Source organism: Pseudorasbora parva, chromosome 21 (assembly GCF_024679245.1).
Source record: "Pseudorasbora parva isolate DD20220531a chromosome 21, ASM2467924v1, whole genome shotgun sequence".
Classification (NCBI taxonomy): Eukaryota; Metazoa; Chordata; class Actinopteri; order Cypriniformes; family Gobionidae; genus Pseudorasbora; species Pseudorasbora parva.
In genome coordinates, this window is record NC_090192.1 from 23,720,027 (window position 1) to 23,747,339 (window position 27,313).

The 27,313-nt window shown below is 39.5% G+C and overlaps 1 protein-coding gene across 1 annotated transcript in view; it reads left to right on the top strand.

Moving 5' to 3' along the window:
• Positions 1-5,274: 5,274 nt before the first annotated feature.
• The window catches only part of svila (supervillin a), a 111,390-nt gene continuing 89,351 nt past the window's right edge, over positions 5,275-27,313 (top strand). Inside the window, exon 1 of the mRNA XM_067430232.1 lies at positions 5,275-5,350. Coding sequence (XP_067286333.1) covers positions 5,323-5,350 — 28 coding nt within the window. The 5' untranslated portion in view covers positions 5,275-5,322. The remainder of the gene's footprint in view (positions 5,351-27,313) is intronic.

Consider the following 27,313-nt stretch of genomic DNA (forward strand, 5'->3'; position numbering starts at 1 on the left):
AAATGCATGAATCACAGTTTCAAGGTCTCTTTTTAGGAAGAATATATAAGTAATTTACTTGTGTAGAGGGTTGTGTTGATTCACATATGGGTCAATGACATGATGTGCATTATTTTCTTTGAAAATAATTTGATAAATCACCTATCACTTTATTCTATAAAATATGAATTATTTTTCTGTACATTCAAATAATTATTATTATTTAATGTTAAATCTTAAACCCCTAAAATGTCAGGTGGCACAACCACCAATGAACAGACTAAGAAAACGATATAAAATTATGTTTTAAATAATATGTATTTTTTTAAATAAAATAAGGCATACTTTTACCTTTTAAATCTTAAATTGTATGAATATCAGGAGTTTTAAAGCTGTTTGTCATTGACCCATGTCTTCAATTCCGTTATGCAGTAAACAACCGGTTCCTTGAATCAAATCTTGCTATTTGACACTTTATGCAGAAAAGTGTTGTCTCTCCAGGTGCTTCTGCAAAGCTTTGCAAAGTTTCTATATTAAAGTTTGTATACGTAGCAATCTATATGCACAAAACAAGGTCTGAGACATGCTTCTATTGTATACTTTTTACAGTTTTCCGTTGCATATTGATTTAAAACTGTTCAGCATTGTCTCTGACTTTCAGACCTCACTATGTTTGAGTTCTCCAACTGTCAACATACAAGCTTAAACACTATAATTTGGTAAAATGTTGGAGTCCTGTGATTTAAATGTACTATTTTGACACTAGAGTATAAAAGAATAGAGGAAATGGGGCACTTTTCTCAATGTGTGCACAGGAAATTGGGCACTTTACAGTTTTATGAGACCACTGTCTTTTCTCCCAGTAATTCTTATCAGAAGATAAGGTATAATCTTTGTGCAATATATCTGTCAGACATAATGCAGTAATGGCGAGATTAGACTCCAAGTTTCATTTGATGGATGGAGTAGCAGAGATAGAGAAATTGCCTGGGGAGAGACATGGAAAGAGGACGAGTGGATACAAATGACTTTTTCACACTTTCTCATTATCCGTTCCTACTCTTTTGCTAATGGTTGGCCTTTTTAAAAGCATTTAAAGAGATACCCAGTGATGCCGCATTTAACTTTGTTTTCCTGCCCCCTGCTGTGCAAACAGTAATGTCATGCTGTATTTGACCTGTCTTAAGCTAGTAATAGAATAGGTTGCTAAGCATGAAACATTTGTGGGTGGGAAAATTTTTATATTCCCTTACTTATATAACTGTATATATACTCCCTTTTGTTTTTTAGCCTAATATTTCTTTCATTTTAAGGCGATAAAATGGAAACAGGAAATGTTATAACTTCTGCAAACATTGACTGATTTGGATGAATATTTATTGTAAGAGGCCAATCACATGCATAGGACTTTTGTGAGTCAAAGTTATAGCGCCACCAACTGGCAGCTTGAAGTGTGTCTCTTTCTTAAAAGCTAAACCTCAAAAGTTTATTTGCACATGTTGTTAAATCCTGCAGACATGCAGCACACAAACACCGAATTTTCTCTTTCTCTTTTTTTGAGCTTGAATCATGGACACATGCATGCAAAATTAAGTCAAAATGCAACAGATGCGTATATTGGATCTGTGCATTCATCTTAACGTGACCCCAGCCTATATAAACACAGCTGTTTGTGTCACCACCAATATTAATCAAACAATAAAAGAGAAAGAGAAAATCACTTTTGTAGCTTTAACAAAGATAAATTGTATTAATTCATTTATTATAGTTAGTTTATATAGGGAAGACTATGCAGTGTTGTTTTCATTTTTTTTTTCTATGTTTGTACCTTAAGGCCGTATAATGCCTTGCTATGAGTTCTTCAGAGTGTTTTGACAGCGCAGCATTTTTTTCAGTCGAGACTCTTTGCTTGCTGACACAGACTAATATCCGTGGTTAGGCTACTAGTATCTAATTTCACAGATAGTTGGTTTCTGTATTGATGTTGTATAAAAATTGTTATATGTTATATGATTAAATATTATGATGTATTAGTTGTTATATATAAGAACTCATGCGTGTCCATGATGTACCTTTTTTCTGAGAGTGTAGCATGGATAAGCCTAAGAGCAGTGATAAACCCCCCTAGGATAAACCGAACAGAAGGAACGATGTATTGCAGATAGGAATAATGTTGATATTAAAATTTACAACCTAATTCAGAAATTGAATCTGAGTCTGAGGAATCAGATTGCCAATTCCTGACTGATGACTGGAGGAGCTGGGGGGTGGAGGAGGGTAATTAGCTCAGGAAAAACGTGAAAGCAGCTGATAATACTGAAGAAGCTTATATATGCTAACTGTGACAGGCATCGTATTCCTATAGGTAGACATGATCAGCTGACAGTCAGCTGATGCGAGCTTGACTAACGTGCCGAACGAACGCTATATGCTTGATTTCTTTACAAATAGAGCTTTTCCAATCATCAGTTGTAATTATTTTCATATCAGATTTTCATATCTGTGTATATATATATATATATATATATATATATATATATATATATATATATATATATATATATATATATATATATAAATTAATTAATTAATTAATTAATTAATTAATTAATTAATTACACACACACACATATACAGTACAGGCCAAAAGTTTGGACACATTACTATCTGTAATGTTTTTTCTGCAAGCCTGCATTTATTTGATCAAAAATATAGATTTTTTTAAAATATTGTGATATATTATTACAATTTGAAATATTTGGTTTTCAATTAAAATTATCATTTATTTCTGTGATGCAAAGCTGAATTTTCAGGATCGTTACTCCAGTCTTCATTGTCACGTGACATCCAGTCTATCACTTCACAAATCATTCTAATATTCTGATTTATTATGAGTGTTGGAAACAGTTCTGCTGCCTAATATATTTGATGAATAAAATGTTTTAAAAAACTGCATTTATTCAAAATAAAAACATATTTTCAAATAATATAAATCTCCTTTACTGTCAATTTTTTATCAATTTAACACATCCTTGCTGAATAATTTTTTTTTTTTTAAAGAGACTGACCCCAAATTACTAGTGTATATTGTAGTTACAAAAGATTTCTATTTTTAAAACATTTGCTTCTCTTTTTTAACTTTTTATTCATCAAAGTATTATAAAAAAGTATCACAGGTTATGAAAAAATATTAAAGGGGGGGGTGAAATGCTGTTTCATGCATACTGAGCTTTTTACACCTTTAAAGACTTGGATTCCCATCCTAAACATAGACAAAGTTTCAAAAACTAATGTTGGACGTTTGATGGAGTATTTCTGTGTTAAAAATACTCCTTCCGGTTTCTCACAAGTTTCGGCGAGTTTTTTTCGAGTATGGGTCTACTTGACGTTAAATAGAGCGGAAGGTCCTTGTATGGGCCGTACGAGCTCTTCTCCCGGAAGGGTGCGCGCGCGCGTGACTAGAGGGGGAGAGAGGAAATGCACGCTGTAAACAGTCTCTCAGGTGCAGATCCAGTCGTCCGTGAACACTTATGTCGCGCCGCGCTCCACTTTATTCCTATGGGTGACGTCGAGCGACTTCAACGCTTCAGCACAGCATTCCGGGAAGGCAGCGCTGCATTTGAACCGATTTGAACGCAGAAATGACGGGAAGCTTCAAGGCATCGCTTCAATCGCGTCGCAAAGTGGATTTCCACGGTCACTGCTGTCACAGGACTTCACCAAATCATACCAAAGAAGTGTGTTTTTGACAGAGCGGTCCTGCTTTGGAAGATGCCGGTGAGTAAATCAACTTCAAATGTCTCTGCTATTGGCTACCGTCGCATGAGTAAACATCAGTAAACGATACGATCGCGTGCTTCGTCATTCAAATGCGCTAACGGTTACTCCATTGTTGTTCTGTATAACGTTACACTATTCTGACTCTGACGTGCAAAACCGTTTTGCTTGCTACCTCTAAGGTCTAGTCACATACAATAGTCCATAAACCGAATCATGTCCTCATAAACTGCACACAAAGGCCCCTAAATACAGTACATACCACAGAGACGGACATCCTGATGTTGCCGTTTCTCCTGTTCAATTTATTTCAGCCTCAGATTTGATTGTGGATCATTATCTGTATTAGCTGAGATAGATGGGTTTCTCCACGCTTGAGGACGTCACCGCTTTGCGCGCTTGTCATTCTTTAGCTCCGCCCACACGATACGCCTCCAGGCGCTCGGTTTTTCCGGAAAGACTCTGTACAGCCCATATTTCTTTTATAAATATGATAAAACTAAAGACTTTTCGGAGATATGAAGGATGCAATACTACTCTATAGGTACTCAAGATTGACATGAGATTGACTGAAACTGAGTGTTTCACCCCCCCTTTAAGCAGCAGAACTGTTTCCAACTTTGAAAAAAATCTTCTGAAGGATCACGTGTCATATATATATAGCAGAGAAACTAAATCTTGCAATTTAAATATTTTCCAACATGTGCAGGCCTATTCCATTATAAACAACAGCAACTGTTGTGTCATAAATTCAAAATACTCGGTCAGCTTTGCCTATTCAACAGATATAATTGGTCATTTCTTGTTTTCCCCTCTATCCAATTTTATGTCTAAAATAACAAGTTCCCATAAAATCGTTCCCAATTTCTTAAATGATTATTGTTTTAATTGTACAGTAGAGTAAATGTTAATTCCTTCTATGTTTGTTTATTAATAATAAGCATCAGGTTTGTTTACAGATCAGATCTTCTTGCCTTTGGCAAGATCTGAATTTTCACAGGAAGGTGCAGATGTCCTAACGAATAAAGGGGCTTCACTGATTGTGTGTCTGGCCAGATGGACCACCTGGCATCTTTCCATGATATTTAATATTTTCCTACCATGACCCACTTGTTACCCTCATTAAAAGTTTTTTTTTTGTGATGATTTGTGCCTCTATCGACATTGCAGCACTAATGAACTGTTATCTCCATTAATTTGAGTTCTTGATGAATTGGCCAGCTTTTTGTTATCCATCTGTGCCCCTGGTTTGGGCCAGCCATTGTCGCATTGGCAAGGTCCAATGTCTGTTTGCCTGTTACCCTAAAAATCTCTTGCATCTTACCGGTCATAAAGAGTTAAGCTCTAACAAAAACACTCTGTGGTATCAAAGCTGCTCTGGTGTGAAACCACATCATGGTTCTGGGCACATTGTCCTGTCACGTGTTTCTCAGTTCACTGGGCTGTCTTGTCCTTCCCAGACCATCCCATTTGGCGTGCCTGTCTCAACAGTGACTACAGTCTTTGTAGGATGGATCGTCTCTGATCCTATAGATTTCACTCTGGTGTCTATGTGCAAAGAGAGAAATGCTAAAGGGAGAGAGCATGTTGAGAGGTAAAGTGCTTTTATAGGTTTAACGGCTCTTTCTTTTCTCTTTGTTTCGCTGCTGTCTTATGTTTTTCTTATTTAACTGACGATGTTATGCAGATAATGGTTATCCAGAAATCTCTGCTGTTTATTGTTGTTTCTTATTTTGTTAAATGACTCTGTGAGGATAAAGTTGTGTGATTGGGACCCATGTGGTATTGCACATTTTAATGAGGAATATGTAAGAACACATTTTTGTGTTGGAGTTTGTTGGCTCATAATTGTTTCCGCTCCCCTATGAATATACATTGTCAACACTGATCTATATAATTTAATTTGACATCTTCATAAACACACTAAATGAGGACATACACTGGCGTTCAAAAGTTTTTGATCTGTAAGATTTGTAATGTTTTTAGAAGAAGTCTCTCATGCTCACCAAGGCTGCATTTGTTTTATTAAAATTACAAAAAAAAATATATATATATGAACACTATTAACTTTAATATTGAGAAATATTGTTAAAATATAAAATAACAGTTTTCTATTTGAATATATTTTAAAATGTAATCTATTTCTGTGATGCAAAGTTGAATTTTCAGCATCATGACACCAGACTTAAGTTTTACATGGTTCTTCAGAAATCATTCTGATATGATAATTTGCTGCTCAAGAAACATTTATGATTATTATGTTGAAAACAGATGTGTAAAAACTTTTTTCAGGATTCTTTGATGGATAAAAAAGTTCAAAAGAACAGCATTTATTTTAAATATAATCCTATGTAACATTATACCTTTATTTACTGTCACATTTAATGTAATGCATCCTTTATGAATAAATGTATTCATTTACTTAAGTTACCCCCCCCCCCCCCAAAAAAAATGTCTTACTGACCCAAAAACGTTCTATTTCAGATAAATGCTGTTCTTTTGAACTTTTTATTAATCAAAGAATCCTAAATTCAAATGTTTTAATTCAACTGTTTTAAACATTGATAATAATAATAATAATCATAAATGTTTCTTAATTTAGCAAGTCATCATATTAGAATGATTCCTGAAGGATCATGTGACACTGAAGACTAATGCTGAAAATTCTGCTTTGCATCACAGGAACACATTTTATATTCAAAATAGAGATAAGTTATTTTACATTTTTAAAATATATCACAATATTAATCTTTTTTTGTTTGTTGTATTTTAATTTAGCCTTGGTGAGCAGAAGATGCTTCTTGGCAGTGTACTGTATATTTGTATAGTTTATATTATTTTTATAAAAAATAAATAAAAAACATTACAAAAAAAGTATATAATAAACAATTATGTCTCCAAAGGGAAGTTTTTTTTGTTGTTGTTTTGTTTTTGTTTTTTTGCAAACAGTTCAAGTATTTGCTGAAGAGGCTGCTGACCAATTCAGTCCAAGGTTAACTTTCCTTAAAGGTTACTGATGACTTGTTTACTTAACCTATAAGTGACTGCATAAGTGATGACAATAAGGAAAAAGAAAATACAAATATTTGTGAATTTGCGTGCGTGCGTGTGTGTGTTTGAGAGGGTTTGAAAAGGGTCACTAGGTGGAGCTCTGGATTCTTTCAGGAACTCAGTACAGGTGAGAATCTCAGCCATATTCATTGCTTTTCTCTGTGTTATTTGTGGGATATTTCTATCTCACACACACTCATTTGCTATCCTTTGCTACTCCCCACTCTTACAGAATGTAGTAATCTTAAACAGCCATGATCTGTTTTATCTCACCCTGACACCTAGAGCCTGTCCTGCACACTGTCATCATGTTAACTCCAGAGATCCCTCTCTCGGTTTAGTGTATATAGAACATTAGTTTTGTTTAGAGAGGAAACAACTTGGACACTTTCCTTTCACAATGTGTTACACTTCTGCTTTGATCTAAGAGGCAGCAGAATATAATTTTTTTCCCCCTCAGTGTAGTAATTTAGACTACTGTAAAGTATATCAGCCAGGGAAATAAATCACCAAATATTTGGCCACTTAACAAATAGCAGTTTTTTGTTTTTGTTTTTCAGCTCTGTCAGTTTCAAATTCCACTCTCCTCTTTGTCAGTAAAATTTTTTAAATGTTCGAATTAAAATAAAATAACTTATTTTATTCAATAAGTATATGCTACTGTTTAAATATTTAGTTTCAGTGTGTGTGTGTGTGTGTGTGTATATACATTATTTGTATGTATGTGTGTATGTGTGTATGTGTGTATGTGTGTATGTATGTGTGTATGTGTGTATGTATGTGTGTGTGTGTGTGTGTATATATATATATATATATATATATATATATATATATATATATATATATATATATATATATAATACTCATTATTTCTAAATAAATAATAATACTATTATACCAAATTCCAAAAGCTGTTGTTCTTTTGAACCTTCTGTCCATCAAAGAATTCTTTTAAAACATGTATCAAGCTTTCCACAAAAATATTAAGCAGAAATATGAAGCGTGATATATTTGTTTTTCAGAATTCGTATTTTATTAGTGAGATCTGCATTCATGCTTTAGCTGAAACGCACATCACATCAGTGTGTCGAACTTCACTTTGTCCTTGATCTTTCATGTCACAAGATCACGTTTCCACTACTCTCCTCAGTCTGTGATGCCTGCTATGGCATGGCTGTGGTGGGAAAGCACCGTGCTATATTTGAATACCTCTGATGTCTGTCTTGACATGGATCTTTAGTTGCCTCACAGTGCTGTAGAGGGGGTGTGACTGACAGTGAAGGGGTGTGTGTGTGTGTATGCCAGTACCACATGGCCCTCTGCTGTCCTCCCTTCTTCCTGTTGGTTGTTCGCTCTCTGACCTTCTCCAGACCTGATACATCTCTTCTAAAGAGCAGAAAATGCATCTCTTGAGTTTTACTCTGTATTTAACCCTTTGACGTTTGAGACTCTGTTACTCTTTTTCAAGTGAGGTGCATCTGAAAACCGTTTCTGCTATAGTAAGTAGTTTGGACATATTCTTTTTATTCTCATATTTAACTCAGTATGTGTTCTTTGAAGTTTTTGAGACTTTTAGAATGGTGAAATCTGAAAAAGCATGGGATTTTAATGACTTGTCTCCTCTAGTGTGTGTACATTTTAATGAACCAACCCAGTATCTGATTACTCTTTACTGTATTTAAAGTGGGTCAGTATCAGTGACCTAAAGTGCAGAGCGACTGAGCAGTGTCCATTAAGACTGAGTGATTTTTGATTTGACACAGACACAGAAAGACAGCAGAAAGCGCTTCTAGACGGCTAATAGACGGCTAAACTGAGTGGTCTTGAATCCTTAAGGGTATAGGCCTATTTGTTCCCTCTCATTCCAAATTTCAGTGATTCATTCCTGCATTTCTTCTAGGCAAATCATTTGTATTTTGGGCTGTGAAGTCGATATGCTTTTTAAACGTCACATTGGGCAGGTCAATACTGTATTTTGCTTGTTTCACTGGGTGCCATTACACATATCATCTGAACAAAATAGGTTAAGTTTGAAAGCTGAGAAATTTAAGATGGAGATAGGAAGCCATCAGGGCACATACAAGTCCAATCATATTCTTCGCTTCCCATTGTGTGTGCAGTTTGGCAGTTGGTGGAAAGAAAAAGAAACGAGTAAATGCCAACTTATTAATTTGCGCAGAGGAAAATTAAAATTGGCTAAAGCTCACTTAAATGTCCTTTTGATCTCTATACATGATGTGCTTTTGTAGATAAACAACACTACTTGTGAATCATTGACCTTAGATTTCAGATGCAGCCATATTGTTTTTCTGTCTAGTGACCACTTTCTGGTGTGGATGTTATGGGGACAAATTGTTCACCCATAGATGGCAATATCTGAAATCCTTGTCTTTGTGGGGACATTTTTTGGTCCCCATGAGGAAAACATCTTATAAATCATACAGAAGGAGTTTTTTTGAGAAAGTAAAAATGCAGAATGTTTCCTGTGATGGGTAGGTTCAGGGGCAGTGTAGGGGGATAGAAAATACGGTTTGTACGGTATAAAAACCATTACGCCTATGGAAAGTCCCCATAAAACATGGAAACACTAAAACGTGTGTGTGTGTGTGCGTGCGGGCTGTAGGCCTAAATAACGATGCCTCATGCTTTACAGCTGTTCAGTGACCCCACCTGCTCTCTCTCCATCACTTCTCTGACCAAAATAGACCCACACAAATGGCAGATACACATTACAAACAATATTTTCTGTACAACATGAGGTCAGAAGAAGAAATTAGGCTTTTAAGCTTAGCCATATACAGTCAGATGTGATTAGGAGGTGAAAACACATTTTTCACTAAGCTTTTAAGCTATGTAAATATCTTAACTCCATTTCTGCACCGCAATATCATTTTCCATTGGTTGAGTATTTGTGTCTGTAGTCCTTAATAGTATGACAGGCTTACGTGTTAGCTGTAAATGAACTGCTTTATGCTAAATATACTCACTCTAGCTTTAGCTAAGCTTAACTGGCTAACAATGACTTATTATGTGGCTTAAGGATAATTTTCTGTGCTTTCTGTCACTGTATAATATAATTCACATGCGTCAACAGAGTGTTTTGCTCAGAGCATTTCTGAAATGTGTCAAGCTCTTGTGATGTCAAATATTAAAGACATCTGAACACATTCTTGAATTCGAAAGACATTGAACGCAGCAAACAGAACACAGGACTCTTGAGATGCTTTTTTTAGTGTGTTAAACTATTTTTAACTTGAGACATCTTCTTAAGAATGGCTGTTCAGCGTATAAGAAAATAAGCAAAGACATCATTCTGAAACGTGTCAGGTAAGATTTCGGGTTCAGTAATATTTTTTTAATGTATTTTATGCTCTCCAAAGCTGCATTTATATGTAATTTATATGTCAACAATACAGTAAAATAGTAATATTGTTCAATATTATTACAGTGTAATACATTTTAAAATGTAATTTTTCCTGTGATGAAAAGCTGTATTTTTAGCAGCCTTTTCTCCAGTCTTCAGTTTCACACAATCTTTCAGAATTAATTCTATTATGCCATAATTTGGTGCTCAAAAACATTTCTTATTATTAATGTTGAAAACAGCTGCTTAATATTTTTGTGAAAATTATACAGTCTTTACTGTTACTTTTTTTTTCAATTCAAGGTGTCCTTGCTGAATAAAAGTATTCTTTCTCTGACCCCAAACTTTTCAACAGTAGTACATTACAGCACGATACTGTAATATTTCTGTATATGAATATTCTACTTCAACTTATATAATCAATATAATTGAAATATACAGAGCCTTGCGAAAGTATTCGGCCCCCTTGAACTTTGCGACCTTTTGCCACATTTCAGGCTTCAAACATAAAGATATAAAACTGTAATTTTTTGTGAAGAATCAACAACAAGTGGGACACAATCATGACGTGGAACGAAATTTATTGGATATTTCAAACTTTTTTAACAAATCAAAAACTGAAAAATTGGGCGTGCAAAATATTTGGCTCCCTTAAGTTAATACTTTGTAGCGCTACCTTTTGCTGCGATTACAGCTGTAAGTCGCTTGGGGTATGTCTCTATCAGTTTTGCACATCGAGAGACTGATATTTTTGCCCATTCCTCCTTGCAGAACAGCTCGAGCTCAGTGAGGTTGGATGGAGAGCAGTTTTCAGTTCTTTCCACAGATTCAGGTCTGGACTTTGACTTGGTCATTCTAACACCTGGATATGTTTATTTTTGAACCATTCTATTGTAGATTTTGCTTTATGTTTTGGTTCATTGTCTTGTTGGAAGACAAATCTCCATCCCAGACTCAGGTCTTTTGCAGACTCCATCAGGTTATCTTACAAAATGGTCCTGTATTTGGCTCCATCCATCTTCCCATCAATTTTAACCATATTCCCTGTCCCTATTGAAGAAAAGCAGGCCCAAACCACGATCCCAGGTTGCTTGTGGCAAACTTTAAACAACACTTTTTATGGATATCTTTAAGAAAGGGCTTTCTTCTTGCCACACTTCCAGAAAGGCCAGATTTGTGCATCATACGACTGATTGTTGTCCTATGGAGAGAGTCTCCCACCTCAGCTGTAGATCTCTGCAGTTCATCCAGAGTGATCATGGGCCTCTTGGCTGCATCTCTGTTCAGTCATCTCCTTGTATGAGCTGAAAGTTTAGAGGGACGGCCAGGTCTTGGTAGATTTGCAGTGGTCTGATACTCCTTCCATTTCAATATTATCGCTTGCACAGGGCTCCTTGAGATGTTTAAAGCTTGTGAAATCTTTTTGTATCCAAATCCGGCTTTAAACTTCTCCACAACAGTATCTCGGACCTGCCTGATGTGTTCCTTATTCTTCATGATGCTCTCTGCACTTTAAACGGACCTCTGAGACTATCAGAGTGCAGGTGCATTTATATGTGTGTGAAACACACACACACACACACACACACACACACACACACACACACACACACACACACACACACACACACACACACACACACATAAAACAACCTCCTATTTAACATAAGATGCAGCCACATCTGTTGACACCTCCCAGCCATTCAGACACAGGAAAGAAAGAAGTGGTGACCTAGAGTCAGCCACTCAGAAAACACATTCCCTTTTAGGGCAGATATGTGTGTGCAAATTTTAATTTTAAGTAAACGTGATATAGAATGAGTGGATATACTGACAGGTGAACAATGAGTGGTTGAAACCAGACTCCATAAGCGTTTACCCGTCACCTCCCAATCTCAGGACCTATATCAAGTATTGTAGAAATCATACTGGTTAAATGGAGCAGAATGCCGCTATGGGTCATCAGTTATGTCCTTTGTTACAGTCTGAGATTTCATTGTGCTCCATCAATTACAGGGGTGAAGGAAAACACTGATTAAATGATGCAGTGTGATTCCTTTGCATATTATTCACATTTTACCTAATGATTCAGATTTCTTAGTGTAAACATAAATTGAAACTTGATGTGCCTGAAGATTCCATTAATCAGTTTTACATGGGCTAGATGTTCATCATTAAATTTATCTTAAATTAATTCTAAAATGGACTCTCTTCTATTTTCTAAAAATAAAAAAGACTGATACCAATCTAAAAAGATGCAGTTAATCTTTATTTGTATAATCCAGACATACATATATGCAGAATATTTCAGACTTGGCTGGTTTCATTTAGCAGATCATTTAGATCTATTAGAAAGCCAAAAGTCAGAATCGCTTAAACTTCCTTGCCAGGTTTTATTTTTCTGGAATGAGACACTCTGGAAGTTGATATGTGGGGAAGTCAAGAGCCAAGCTGAACATGATTTATAGTATGTTAACTTTGTCAAGAGAGCCCAGAAACAAAACTTCTTTGGTTAAGTTATCTGATAGTCATATTCGACCCTTATCATCTTAGTAATTGTTAAAATGGATCTTTTTTTTTTTTTTTTTTGGTCTTTTCCCACATTACCATTTCTGAAAGCAGATTTACTTAAATTTATTATGTTTTTATTGTAACTAAGATCATTGTTTATGTGGTCCTTGTTTCTAAAAAGACCCCAATCAGGGTTGGTTTGTCTGCTGGGACGTTTGACATCACTGTTTGATAGATGGTAGTTTTTTAAGCTAAAGTTTTACAAGCTACAAACTGTGGCAAAGGAAGCTAAAATGCGACTTTTAAAATCTGTATTTAAATTTAGACCCATTACATGGCTTTTTGGCTTAATTTGTCTCGTAATTCCTCTTTATTTCTGTTTCCTTGAGTTTATTGTCACCATTTACCACTTTAATCTTTATTTACTACTGTAGCGTGCAGATGGTGTTAAAACAAAGCCCAACAGTTTGTGCTGTAAATACTGTGCACATGTGCATGCCATGGTGTCATTAGATGGTGTGTTTTGGATTTAAGGGATGATGTCATGTTTGTGGTATTTGTCATCTGAGAAAGCAGACTTTTCTCTGAGGAACTAGTAGATTACATTATGTGTAATGACAAGGCAGTGCACATGCCCTTCTTGAGTCACACGGTGATGTCAACCCTATTCAGCCTGTAGTTAGATTCCGAAAAGGACTCAAGTGCTGATTATCTTAGATATAGTTCAGTCTCTGGAATGTCTTTGATTTCCTGATCATGGTCCGTAATTAATCTTATCTCAGTCAGATACTAATGTGCTGTATCTTGAATTGGCTTTATAATTGTGTCAAGAACTTCACCAGCTGGCTTTTCTGGCCTCTTGAGACACTCATTGACACATTCTTGATTTTTGATGGGTCTTCGTCTCGGGCCATCCTTAAAGGGTGTATGTTTGTGTATGAGGATAAGTATTGCTGTGGAAACATTGCAGTCAGGATAATAGGCCAGAAATAGTGCAGGACAAATGCCATTCTGCATGTACATGAGTGCTCAAATGCTCTCCTTGCTCAAATGAGCATGGAGGTTAATTCTCTCCACTGCTCTGTACTCTCCCTCTCCCTTCATTCCACAGTGGCCCAATTCTCATTTGTCTCGCTGTCTTCACACTGCCTCCCTGTGTCCATTTTCAATGATTATTTTCCCCCTTATATACCATTCAAGTAAGTCATTTAGGCTACGTTCACACCACAGTAGAATGTCATCACTGATGTAGAGAGTGTGTTGGACGCATCTGTAGCCAGTCTCCAGAACTGGCTATGTCAACTTAGTTAGCCTCTGTTAGTTTTTTGGGATATGTTCACGGTTGTGTCCTGCAGTGGACTGGCCATGCGTCCAGGGTGTTAATGGCTGTGGAATCAGCATCAGTGATCTTGCATATAAGCAATTTGGAAATTGGATGGATGTTTTTTGTCACACGTGTCTAAGGCTGGGTATTGTTGAAATTTTTTCAATCCGGTGCCGATTTCGATACCAATTTCGATATCTGTTTCAATACCGATTTCTAACGATACTTTTTACGTTACCATATGCAACCGACTAGCAGCACAAGCTAACACTCAGTGGTAGTCAGCGTTATGGGGATGCCTTTGGTTTAAGTAGTGAATTTACACTTCTCTGTCAAGTACTTCCCCAAACACGATTGTCCTCCCTCGCTGGCCTGCACTTGCACTTAACGCACCGGGCCGCACGCTTGCGTCATTCATGATGCAACTTTTTGTTTTGAAGCAGAACAGAAGAAAAGCGCTTTTACTAATAGATTGATCTTTTATGCCGCATAGCGGTTTTCACTTGACTGCACTGCACGTATCAAAAGATTATTACGGAGGCAGCTGACTTTGATGGAGGAATTTACAGCTTTACTCGCAAACTACAATTCATGTTAATCGATAAGGTAAGAACCAGGGCCGTTATGAATAGAGATGCACCGATTGATCGGCCAGGGATCGGATTTTCTGCATGATCTGCCGATCAGTCTCGCGTGTCTCCGATTTTGAGCCAAACTTGACTAACCCAATTAGACATTTAACTCCATCACCTCTCAGAACATGCCCAGTTTGAAGAAGGTAGTAAAGGTAAAACGGCTATAGCTGTCCAGAGCTCAGAGCCAGCCACAGGTCAGCAGCCTCTCCTTTCTTTCCTTGGTATAAGCGGCGAAAAGACCAAAGCATTTACGGAGAAAATTACGAGTTCATGGCACTGGATGACCAGCTGAACGCATAAACCGTCACTTCATTAGTTGATGTAGGTTATTGTGTTATATAACAGATCGTCAGTCTCTAACTGCAGTTAGATGACGCGAGATCACTGCTAAAACTATTATATCTGTCATTTCAATGGTTTTTAGATTCTCTGAGATCTTTCTGTCAAATGCATTACTGGTTTATTTAAGGAATAACATATCTGGTGCCTGAATATAAAGAGTTGAATAAATTGGTGGCCCTTTTTTTTTAACCACCATTTAAAACTTCTTTGTTGGGTAAATTATAGCTACCATCATTCCTTTATATTCACCAATGTTGTGTATGCTTTGAATATCAAAATAACATTAGTACGTTAACAACATTGAAAATAAAAATAAAACACTGAATAGTAGTTTACATCATTTACATCTGAGCGTGTCTCCTTCACTCGTTCATGTGCTTCTCGTTTACATCTGAGCGCGTCTCCTTCACTCGTTCATGTGCTTCTCGTTTACATCTGAGCGCGTCTCCTTCACTCGTTCATGTGCTTCTCGTTTACATCTGAGCGCGTCTCCTTCACTCGTTCATGTGCTTCTCGTTTACATCTGAGCGCGCCTCCTTCACTCGTTCATGTGCTTCTCATTTACACCTGAGCGCATCTCCTTCACTCGTTCATGTGCTTCTCATTTACACCTGAGCGCATCTCCTTCACTCGTTCATGTGCTTCTCGTTTACATCTGAGCGTGTCTCCTTCACTCGTTCATGTGCTTCTCATTTACATCTGAGCGCGTCTCCTTCACTCGTTCATGTGCTTCTCATTTACACCTGAGCGCGCCTCCTTCACTCGTTCATGTGCTTCTCATTTACACCTGAGCGCATCTCCTTCACTCGTTCATGTGCTTCTCATTTACACCTGAGCGCGTCTCCTTCACTCGTTCATGTGCTTCTCATTTACATCTGAGCATGTCCCTTTGACGCAGAATACAGCGGTGTAGCGACTCAGGCGAATCAAACACACAATCGCCAGTTACATTTAACAAATATGTTTTGAAAGTGTGCTCACTAGCAGACCTTCCCCCAACACAGCAGAAGGAGATTCTTCAGTCACCCTGGAAACCATCTGATAAGGTGTTTTTATGGCCCCGAAAGGAATTTGGCCACATGAAGTTTCAGACACAAAGACACAGAGCTTTTGCCTCAAATTATAGACAAACCATCTATAAATGAACATGCACCCCAGGACATTATATGTAAACACATAACTGTCTTGTAAAATGTTTATTCTGTATGGTATTTTGCATATTTTTATCTTTGTCTTAACAAATTACTAGTTCAGATAACCTCATATATGTCATGTCTCCTATCAAATTAATGCTCACTTCACGACTTACACTTCCATGTATATCACTTATTCAGAAAATGCAGTGTGTGTTTGTTGCATTAATTATAGTATGAAGACTCAGAGACCCACTGAGTCGAACCTTCAAACAAAGAGCCATAAATCTGCTGAGGAATTTCCCGCCGGGAAATCCCAACACTCTCATTGGTTAAGTTTAACCCCAGAGGGTGGGACTACTCCCAGACCTTAAAAGAGGTGCTCGGATGCTCTCCCTCTCTCTCTCTTCTTGTTCTCTTACTCCGCTCTGTTCACTTCTCCTCTCTCTCCTGTGGGAGCCAACACCCACGGAGGGGGGGGGGCTGGCACTCAAGCCAGGCCACCAATGCAGGCCCTCCAAGCAGGCCTCATCTCTTCCAAAAATCTTCTCTTCTACAATCCGATCTTCAAGAACACGAAGCATCGCTAAAGCAAACAGCCGCTTCCCTCCCAACCTCGGAAAGGACCGCCGGACACGCCGGACACGCAGAGACACGCAGAGACACGCAGAGACACATGCACACAAGCGAGAAGCCAAAACGAAACCAAAAAGAATGCAAGTATTCTATTTCTTACTGCTGTAAAGAGGGTGTGTTATGTCCCCGTTGGGATAAATTAACTCCGTGAAGGTCGTATTTGGTTGAACAGAAGGAAAGCTGTTTCTTACCCTCCCCCACTCTCTTTGTCTCTCTCTCTCCCTCTCTCTTTGTCTCTCTCTCTTTCTCTTTTATCTCTCTCTAACTTCAGTCTATTCATTATTCTCTTTTATGTATTCTTTCGTTAATATCTATACTTCTACTCTCTTGTTGCATATTTAGTATGTACTTTCTGTGTGAATTGTAGTGTTATTTTTAGTCTGTGTTTATTAAACCTCCGAAAGACATTTAATGAGTTGAATCTGTTATTCTGCCACATACACAAAGTCAATGAAACTTGCGATCTAAACGTTACCTAACTGCTTATGCTACTATGTTAGTAAAGTAAACTGTATGACCATTTGAAATATTGAACTTATCCTGATCAGTAAAGTTAATGTTTCTTATGCGCTCGTAAAGCAGTAATCCCTTTATTGAGAATTGATTTGAAAAGTCTATAACTAATTTGCAGGACAAACTTAGTAGGATAATTTCAGGCAATTTCATAAAGGGTTACTTGTATTTAATTAAACAATTTTCCCTATCGGAAAATTTTAATACGTAATGAACAACTGGCAAATTATATTCATAAATTCATGAATATTGAATATTAAATCCCTTTTGAGTTAATTATTCCCCGAGACATTAAACTCATGAGTCGTTGTTGTTACATGTATTTGGTGGAGAAATATCGGGCAAGTTTCAAACGTTTGTGTATGTGTGAATGATATTCATATTCTATTCATTGTGTGTTTTTGGAGTATTAATAACCTGCACGCGCGTTTTTGTTTCGTTTTGTTTTGGTGTTGTTTTGTGAATTGAACGGTCCGCGCAAAGCGAACCCAGGCATAAACAGATGCTGAGAAATGTTGAAGTAGCCGGATTATATTAATGAAATATGAACGGTACGAAAATCTCCGCGTGATCTCCGAAACCCCCTGCAGCCGTAGGCACAATAGGTTTTATCCGCGTGATTTCCAAACAAATGTATTGTAGGAAACCCATACATTTGACTCGAGCAATATATTATGTGTTCCATCAAAATAATGAGATTTTGATGATGTCTGTAGACACGTACGTTGCGTTATCCCGCTTGATCTGAACTACTGAAAGTTTCTATCATTGCGGAAGATTGGGACAGGGCGAGACTCTCCTGTACAATATAAGGGGCCTCAGAATAATTATTATATCGTTAAGATAAACGATAACTCCTGGTTTAAGTCTGGCTTAGCTAACCAAAGACCTGAGACCTAAAACATTTGAATCAGAGATGCTGAAAACCGTCAGCCATATTGATAAATGTCTATTGGAGTCCATGTAAAATGCGTGAATAGGCAGAAGATAAATTCCTGTTTGTCACCCGTTTCGTTGCTCGTGCACATAAAGTGCAGTCATTTTTAAATGATCTGCAAAAGCCAGTAAAGTGCAAAACGCCAGGGCGACTCAGAAATTGCAACGCCGCTTGCAAACCGCCAGAGGGCGACTCAAGAAATTGCAACGCCGCTTGCAAACCGCCAGAGGGCGACTCAAGAATTGCAACGCCGCTTGCAAACCGCCAGAGGGCGACTCTAGAACCAGACAAAGCCATCTGGTGAGCATTTCCGCCTAACTAACTCTAGTCTAGGGCGGGCGCAATAGCGCCATCGTGTGGATAAATTCGGATAGTTTCACTCTCCGTTATGTGATTCTGCCTTAACAAAATAAGTTTGAGCCTATAAATTGTTTATTGCTTACTGTTGTACACAGTTTCATTTATACAATTTTTCTAGCAACAACCAAATCTCCTTTCTCGCTGATTAAACACCCTTATTCGAATTTGAAGTTTAAAAAGAAACATAACTTCCTCTAACTCAAAGTGAAATTAGGTTTAAGTCACACAGTCCAATTGGAAGGAAGGACGCCACCGTGTGGTTATACCCTGTTAAGTCAGCGCAACACTAAATCACTACTCCCTTTCTGATTAATTCTTTTATTTGGATAACTCCCACTTAGAGATTAATCGTTATAGGATAAGATTTTTGATTGGCTTTCTTTTATTTGATTTTCCTTACAGGCTTATTTAAATTTCATTTAAACTTGCTTTGAATTTAATTTGAATTAAGTTGAGCTTCTAATTCTTTTATTGTATTTTATTTTATTTATAATTTTATTTTAATTTTTAATTTTAATTTTTAATTTTAATTATTTTTTTTTTTTTTTACATTTTTATTTTTATTTTTATTTTTATTTTTCTCTGCAAAAGTTTTTCTGTTCCCCTCCCATTGGGAATAAAGCTCAGTCTGGTAATTACAAACGGTATCAAAAGTGCTTTTTGTTTTATCATTACTTGACAGAAACTTTTGCCTTTTTCTAAATTGCTCTTGATATTTAATCTTCCACGTAAGCGACCTCAATCCACCCCGGATGAGCTAAATGGGATAACCCATAGTACAAGCCGAATTTTAGTATATCTTGAGCATTTAGCCAATTAATTTCCCTAACACTCCCGGCGCGCACGCTGACATTCCTTTCATTACAGACCAATTCATCTTGTGTTTGTTTCCACTGTGCTCTTTCCTACCCTCACTGTTGGACTATCACGATTGTGTTTCTTTCAGTTCACCAAGAGACCCCAAGGAGAATTAAATAGTCCCGGGACGACCGAGCAGCAGTTCACCAAGTGACCCCCCAGGGCTACCGCCCACCTAATTGTCTGAATTGTCTAATTATCTAACTGTCTAGATCAGTTAGCCAAAATTCCCAGCTATCCGTACGATAGCTCATTAGCTTAGAACAAGCTTGCATTGGCTCTCTCTCTGTGTGTGTGTGTGTGTGCTGTGTTTCTTTCGTCCGCAGTAATGTTCCGTGCACCCAGTTCCGCCGTCCCGTGGGATCGCCTAACGACATGGCTGGAAGCGCTAACGGCCACCAGTCAAGGAAGTCTGGGACAGCTGAACCAGGGACAACTGGACACAGAGCTAGACCAGCTGATGACACACGACCCCACGCAGAGCTACTCCAACAAGGAAGTGGCCAAGATCCTCGGAAGCCTCGCCCACGTCCTCATCGCACAGGCACGTCTAAGCGAAGGGAGCTACGACAACCTGGAACAGGAGGCAGCAACGCTAAAGCTTCAAGCCAAGGAGGCCCGGAGAGACCAAGCCCTCACCCAGCTTCGTCTAGATCAGCTTCTAGACACAGAGAAAGACGACGAAACAGACAAAGAACAAAGACAAGAAATAGAAAGGCTTCAAAAGACCCTGAAGGAGCTCCGTCGTGACACCGACCGACGAGTACAGTCAGAGAAAGACGCCAGGAAACACCTCGACGAAAAGCTTCGGCGTGGCGAATTCCTCCTGGAGAGAGCCACTGATGAACTTAAAGACAGAGACATTAAAGCTAAAGTCTATGCAAAACATTTGCAGTCGGCACAAGCCGAGATCGACGAGCTCATCCAGCAAAGACACGAGCTCAAAAATGAACTTGACATGGTGCAAAGAGAACTGAAACAATCATATATAGTGCAACGTTACCGGAAGGGGGAAACACACAACACACAGTTTCCCCTGACCAGTTACTCCGCACATTTTAGCCACAAAGCAAGAGCTACGAAGGGGAATGACAGCCCCCTGTTTAAAAGAGCACCCGCCAGTCTCCACGAATCCCCGTCAGCAGCAAAGGAAAGGACGCCCTTCCAGGAAGTCAAGGTCAACAGCCACGAAGCTTCAAAGAACCTTGACAAGCTGGCCAGAAATATTCCTACCTTCAGCCCAGACCCGGCAGGAGGACATGACGTCCACGCATACTTAAAAGACATAGACTTTTACTTGCAAACTGTCGCTCACGCGAACAACTGGGACAGACTGTACCTGCTCAGGGCCACGTCTAATCGTGACGTACGCAGCTTTCTGGATCGACAACCAGAGGCCATCAAAGCGGACTACTGGCATCTACGACAAGCTCTAATTCGTGAGTACTCCGACCCCGAGTCAGACCAGGGGTTCATCACTGCCATGGACCTCAAGCAAGCTCGACGTGAGACCTCACAGAACTTTTATAACAGACTGCGACGTGCCTACTTCGGGACACGTAACGACCCAGGCATGGAGGAGGACATCAACTTCAAAACTCTTTTCCTCCGAAACCTGCACCCTACCATCAGTTACCACTTGGGGGTGCTGGCGTGCCCGCGCAGCATGGGCACGCAACAGTTAAGAGACTTGGCTCACAAAGCTTACGTCAAACAGAAAACCATTTCTGAAAAGACTGTAAAACAGCCCACCATCTGCCCTGTCTCTGAGCACCACCCAGAGCTAACCCTAGAGGGCGCCAAACAGAACCACAGTTACCGACCCCTCAACAGAGAGTCCAAACCACTCCAAGCCAGCAGAGGGCAGCGTGGTTATAATGGCGACCGTCCACGGTACCAGAGCGATCGCTCTGAAGGATCCTGGGACCCGCCTCGCCCAAAAAGCCAGCGAAGAGGCCACTCTCGACGGGACAATGGTAGGCCCAGACCTGAACCCACGTCTGGCAAAGAAAGTGTAGCTGCTTCTGAAGTTACAGAGCTCATAAAGATCCTAAAAGAGCTCCTCCGACAGAAACCTCACAAGGAAGACAAGAAGGACGGACCAGGTACAGCACGACTAGACATGATACCTGAAATCAACCTTCCCGCCCTTCCTGCAACTGAATCATCCATCCTGAACACTGTTCCCCAACCACGGACTAGTGTACTAACTGTTGCACCCCCACATGTCAGCAGCACACCCACACGACAGCTGACAGCAACAGCCTCTAATCAAGACAGTATCATGGCGCAGCCCAATGTACCAAAAAGCGCTGTTTTGATTGTTTGCACGCATAATGAGACACTTGACACATATCCAGACGGCTTATCAAGCAACACACAGGTCCCCACACCAAGACTCCTGGGAAACCTAATCGAGAAGGGGATGCCTCGAAAACTCTATCTGACTATCACTATGGAAAGGGCATTTAAGCTCGAAGCCCTAGTTGACACTGGCTCCGACCTCACGCTTATTTCCGCCCAACTGTTTGAAAGACTCAGATTTGAAGCACAGAGGAAAAATCGCACCCTTAACCTTCACACTTGTAAGCTAAATGTGCAGTCGTATAGCCAAAACGACATCCAGCTCAAGCACGTAGCTTCCATCCACCTGACAATTGGACCTATGAGGCTGATACACCCAGTCTATATCTCCCCTATGAACACTTATCCGTTTCTCATCGGAAAAGACCTGCTGGACCGCTTCGAACCCGTACTGGACTTCAAACAGCTGAAAGTCTGGGCTCAAGTGCGTGACCCTCTGCCCCTTCAGACACACACACCGTCTGAGCAAGACTGTCAAGTCACAGAGGTCACGGGAACTCCCGCAGAGCCAGACTGCCAGGTCACAAAGGCCACGGGACCCCCTGCAGCACACTGTGACAACACAGCCTCAGCCCCAAAGCCAAGTTCAAGTTCGCTACTTTGCACATTTCAGCTATCCAAAGACTCTGATGCCTTCTGCCCCCAGGTCATGAATGACCTACAGCTGAATGACATTGTCACAACGAACAGTATCCCTGCACTGTGGGCAGACAACTCAACAAACAGTCTACCACTGTGCAATGCAATCAGTAGAAACACAACACACGGCGACATGTGGGCACCCCCGAACCCCACATCCAGCCCCATTGTTGCAGTGCTAACTAACAGCAAGCGATCGACACCGGCTACAATGCCTGCCTTGCAGTCGCTATCGCTAACTCCGCAAATTTCCAACAACGATATTGCGGATATGCAAGCCTCTGACACTGCAATAAAGACAATTCTTGACCTCCTCTCAAACCCCTCCAACCGCCCTATCACTGACTCTGAGCTCATTGATGACTCTAGCCACAAGCATCTACATAACTCCAGACACATGATGCGTATTATGGACAACATTCTCTGGTGTGCACCCGATGGCAACACAGCGCCACAGCTTGTAGTGCCACGGTCGCAAAGGGGGGTGATGTTAATGTACGCCCACAACACACCATGTGCTGGACACCACGGCACCAGAGCCACGTATGACACACTGAAACAGGTGGCATATGGGCCTGGGATGCATCAAGATGCGGCAGAGTATGTTAGAGAATGGCTAGTTCGCTGCCGGTTCCAACCAGCAAACCCGAACCACAGAGCCCCACTGCAACACAGAGGGACCACGTTCCCATGGTCAAACCTACAAATCGACCGGGTAGAACCCCTGCCCAGGTCCACAAAAGGCAAAAAGTACTTTCTCACAGTGGTGTGCCAGTTTACCAAGTGGGTGGGGTGTCAACCAGCACCCAACGACACCGCCCAGACCACGGCATACCACCTGATGAATCACATCTTTTTCCAGTCAAGATTGCCACTGAGAATCAACTCAGACAGAGGCATCCACTTCACTACTGAGGCCATGCAACAGATCTGGAAATGCCTCAGAAACGCGGCCGTGATCATGCTCCTGTGCCTCCAGACAATCAGAGGCCAGCCATCACCAGACATCATCACACCGGGTCCAACCTCGGGCATCGCACTGAGAGAGCAACCTGGACTGCTGATCACCAACTGCAAATGAATCCTCAAAAGAAAGACGTACTCTCCTGAACTTCACATCAGCAGCGCAAGCTCCTCCAGCCCTGCACACAAACGCAAAGGGGGGGAGGAGCCCAAGCCCTCTGCCTAACCTTACACCAGCTTCAAGAACCTTCTCCTCCAACACCAGTTAGTCACCTTGTAGGCAATACTGCCAAGCCCCACACTATGTCATGCATGTGATTTGAGAAAGAAGGCCTTAAACGAACACAAGGCCGCCTCTGAAGGGATTCTCAAAACCCCAGTGACTTTGAACTTTGAAACAGAGAAACCAAAGTGGATCACCAGAAGGCACCCAGCCTGGCCACAATGCGAGGCACCCTCTGAAAAGTTCCTAGTCAGCATAGGACATAAAAGTGTCAAGATGCAGTCCATCTTCCTAGGCAGGAGACCTAAAGGACTGGCTGGCCATTGCGAGGAACATGGTTCCACCCAGGGCTGCAGAAAGCCCACAGCACACCTGCACCACACAAACGGACTTCTGGATGACAGGTGACGCACCGTCAGGGCACCTGCTGCCTCGACACCTGCTGCACAAGCACAGAGACCTGAACTGGGCTACTGTCTGCCTTATCTGCCGTGGAACGACCATCACTTCAGGAGACACAAACAACTGGAGCCTAACATGGCTATGGTGTGTCTGATCTTCCTGAATCTTTGATATCGCTCGTTGTTGTCCATAGGAGGGACAACAACTAGCGAAAGGGGGGATTATGTAGCGACTCAGGCGAATCAAACACACAATCGCCAGTTACATTTAACAAATATGTTTTGAAAGTGTGCTCACTAGCAGACCTTCCCCCAACACAGCAGAAGGAGATTCTTCAGTCACCCTGGAAACCATCTGATAAGGTGTTTTTATGGCCCCGAAAGGAATTTGGCCACATGAAGTTTCAGACACAAAGACACAGAGCTTTTGCCTCAAATTATAGACAAACCATCTATAAATGAACATGCACCCCAGGACATTATATGTAAACACATAACTGTCTTGTAAAATGTTTATTCTGTATGGTATTTTGCATATTTTTATCTTTGTCTTAACAAATTACTAGTTCAGATAACCTCATATATGTCATGTCTCCTATCAAATTAATGCTCACTTCACGACTTACACTTCCATGTATATCACTTATTCAGAAAATGCAGTGTGTGTTTGTTGCATTAATTATAGTATGAAGACTCAGAGACCCACTGAGTCGAACCTTCAAACAAAGAGCCATAAATCTGCTGAGGAATTTCCCGCCGGGAAATCCCAACACTCTCATTGGTTAAGTTTAACCCCAGAGGGTGGGACTACTCCCAGACCTTAAAAGAGGTGCTCGGATGCCCTCCCTCTCTCTCTCTTCTTGTTCTCTTACTCCGCTCTGTTCACTTCTCCTCTCTCTCCTGTGGGAGCCAACACCCACGGAGGGGGGGGGGCTGGCACTCAAGCCAGGCCACCAATGCAGGCCCTCCAAGCAGGCCTCATCTCTTCCAAAAATCTTCTCTTCTACAATCCGATCTTCAAGAACACGAAGCATCGCTAAAGCAAACAGCCGCTTCCCTCCCAACCTCGGAAAGGACCGCCGGACACGCCGGACACGCAGAGACACGCAGAGACACGCAGAGACACATGCACACAAGCGAGAAGCCAAAACGAAACCAAAAAGAATGCAAGTATTCTATTTCTTACTGCTGTAAAGAGGGTGTGTTATGTCCCCGTTGGGATAAATTAACTCCGTGAAGGTCGTATTTGGTTGAACAGAAGGAAAGCTGTTTCTTACCCTCCCCCACTCTCTTTGTCTCTCTCTCTCCCTCTCTCTTTGTCTCTCTCTCTCTCTCTTTTATCTCTCTCTAACTTCAGTCTATTCATTATTCTCTTTTATGTATTCTTTCGTTAATATCTATACTTCTACTCTCTTGTTGCATATTTAGTATGTACTTTCTGTGTGAATTGTAGTGTTATTTTTAGTCTGTGTTTATTAAACCTCCGAAAGACATTTAATGAGTTGAATCTGTTATTCTGCCACATACACAAAGTCAATGAAACTTGCGATCTAAACGTTACCTAACTGCTTATGCTACTATGTTAGTAAAGTAAACTGTATGACCATTTGAAATATTGAACTTATCCTGATCAGTAAAGTTAATGTTTCTTATGCGCTCGTAAAGCAGTAATCCCTTTATTGAGAATTGATTTGAAAAGTCTATAACTAATTTGCAGGACAAACTTAGTAGGATAATTTCAGGCAATTTCATAAAGGGTTACTTGTATTTAATTAAACAATTTTCCCTATCGGAAAATTTTAATACGTAATGAACAACTGGCAAATTATATTCATAAATTCATGAATATTGAATATTAAATCCCTTTTGAGTTAATTATTCCCCGAGACATTAAACTCATGAGTCGTTGTTGTTACAGCGGTGTTGAGCATTTATACAGATGATGGGCAAAGTATTCTTGAGTGCATGATAAAAAATGTAATTATTGTTAATAAGTTATTATTTATGATATTTTGAAGTGCCCACTATAACAATATAGTGTTAACAATATAGTGTAATAAATAATGTTCACCTTCGAAATTCGTTTTTTGAAAACTATTCGAATACATCCGAATTTAGTATATTCGTTGACAGCCCTAACTGTGTCTAGTGTGACTGCGAGTATCTTCAGAAATCCTCTGTCACGTGGTGGTGGACAGCCAATCACCAGTGCTTTAGGTCCTTACATACAAGTATCCTACAAGCTCACACAAACACGGCTGCTTGGTTTTTGGAACCGAAATTTGGCACCGAAAGATAAATAATTTTTCGATACTCATAGTATTGCAGTTTTCCGTTCGATACCATAAAAGTATCGCCGTTCTGTGGCCAGTCACAGATTTTTAAATGAACATAACATTTTTGCTACATAGGCCGCAGTAGATGTATTTAATGTTTTCTGTCTTTTAAAGGTCAGCAAAACATTTCTCTCGTAAGGTGGAGAAAAAAGAGGAGAACCCTTGAACGTAGTTCGTTTCCACCTGAGTTGACATCATTCTCTTCCGTCCCTTTTTCGATGACGTTCGACTCGCTTACATGGCAAATGCACATATCTTAATCATATCATATTTATTACCACATATGAGGATATCAGAATTTATGCTTTTTTTTTTTTTTTTCCTGCTTACACGTTCGCATGTCACATCTGATCTGGGCCACATGAGAAGGAAATTGGAATTGGGTCACTTGGAACATGCAGTGTAAATGCACTGGACCTTTAGTTTCCATAAATACTGGGAACTCTTTTGCATTGTGAACAGTTTTTGGAAGCCTATGTTCATGCATGACTAAAAAAGAGAGGAGAATTATGATATCAAATGCAATATTAAAAGGTCATTTGATTTTTCTTTCTTTTTTTAAATTGCTTTAACCCCTTAAATTTCAAAAGTTAAGCTTTATATACATTTTTATTATATTATATATGGTTCAAATGTTTGGGGTCTGTAAGTTTTTACTATTGAATGAAATTACTTTAATGTGAATTAATACAGCAAGGATTTATAATTTAGATTTAAAAGGGCATTTATAATATTATAATTTTTTATAAATACTTATTTCTTAACTAAAAATACTTATCATGATTTCCACAAAAATATTAAGCCGCAGACAAATAAATGCTGTTTTTTTTTGTGCATCAAATTATCATAAAGTAGAATGATTTCTGAAGGATCATGTGACGGTGAAGACAGTGAAGGATACTGAAAATTCAGCTTTTACCTTGACACATTTTTTTCTCTCTTTCTTTATACTATCATCCAGCAGACT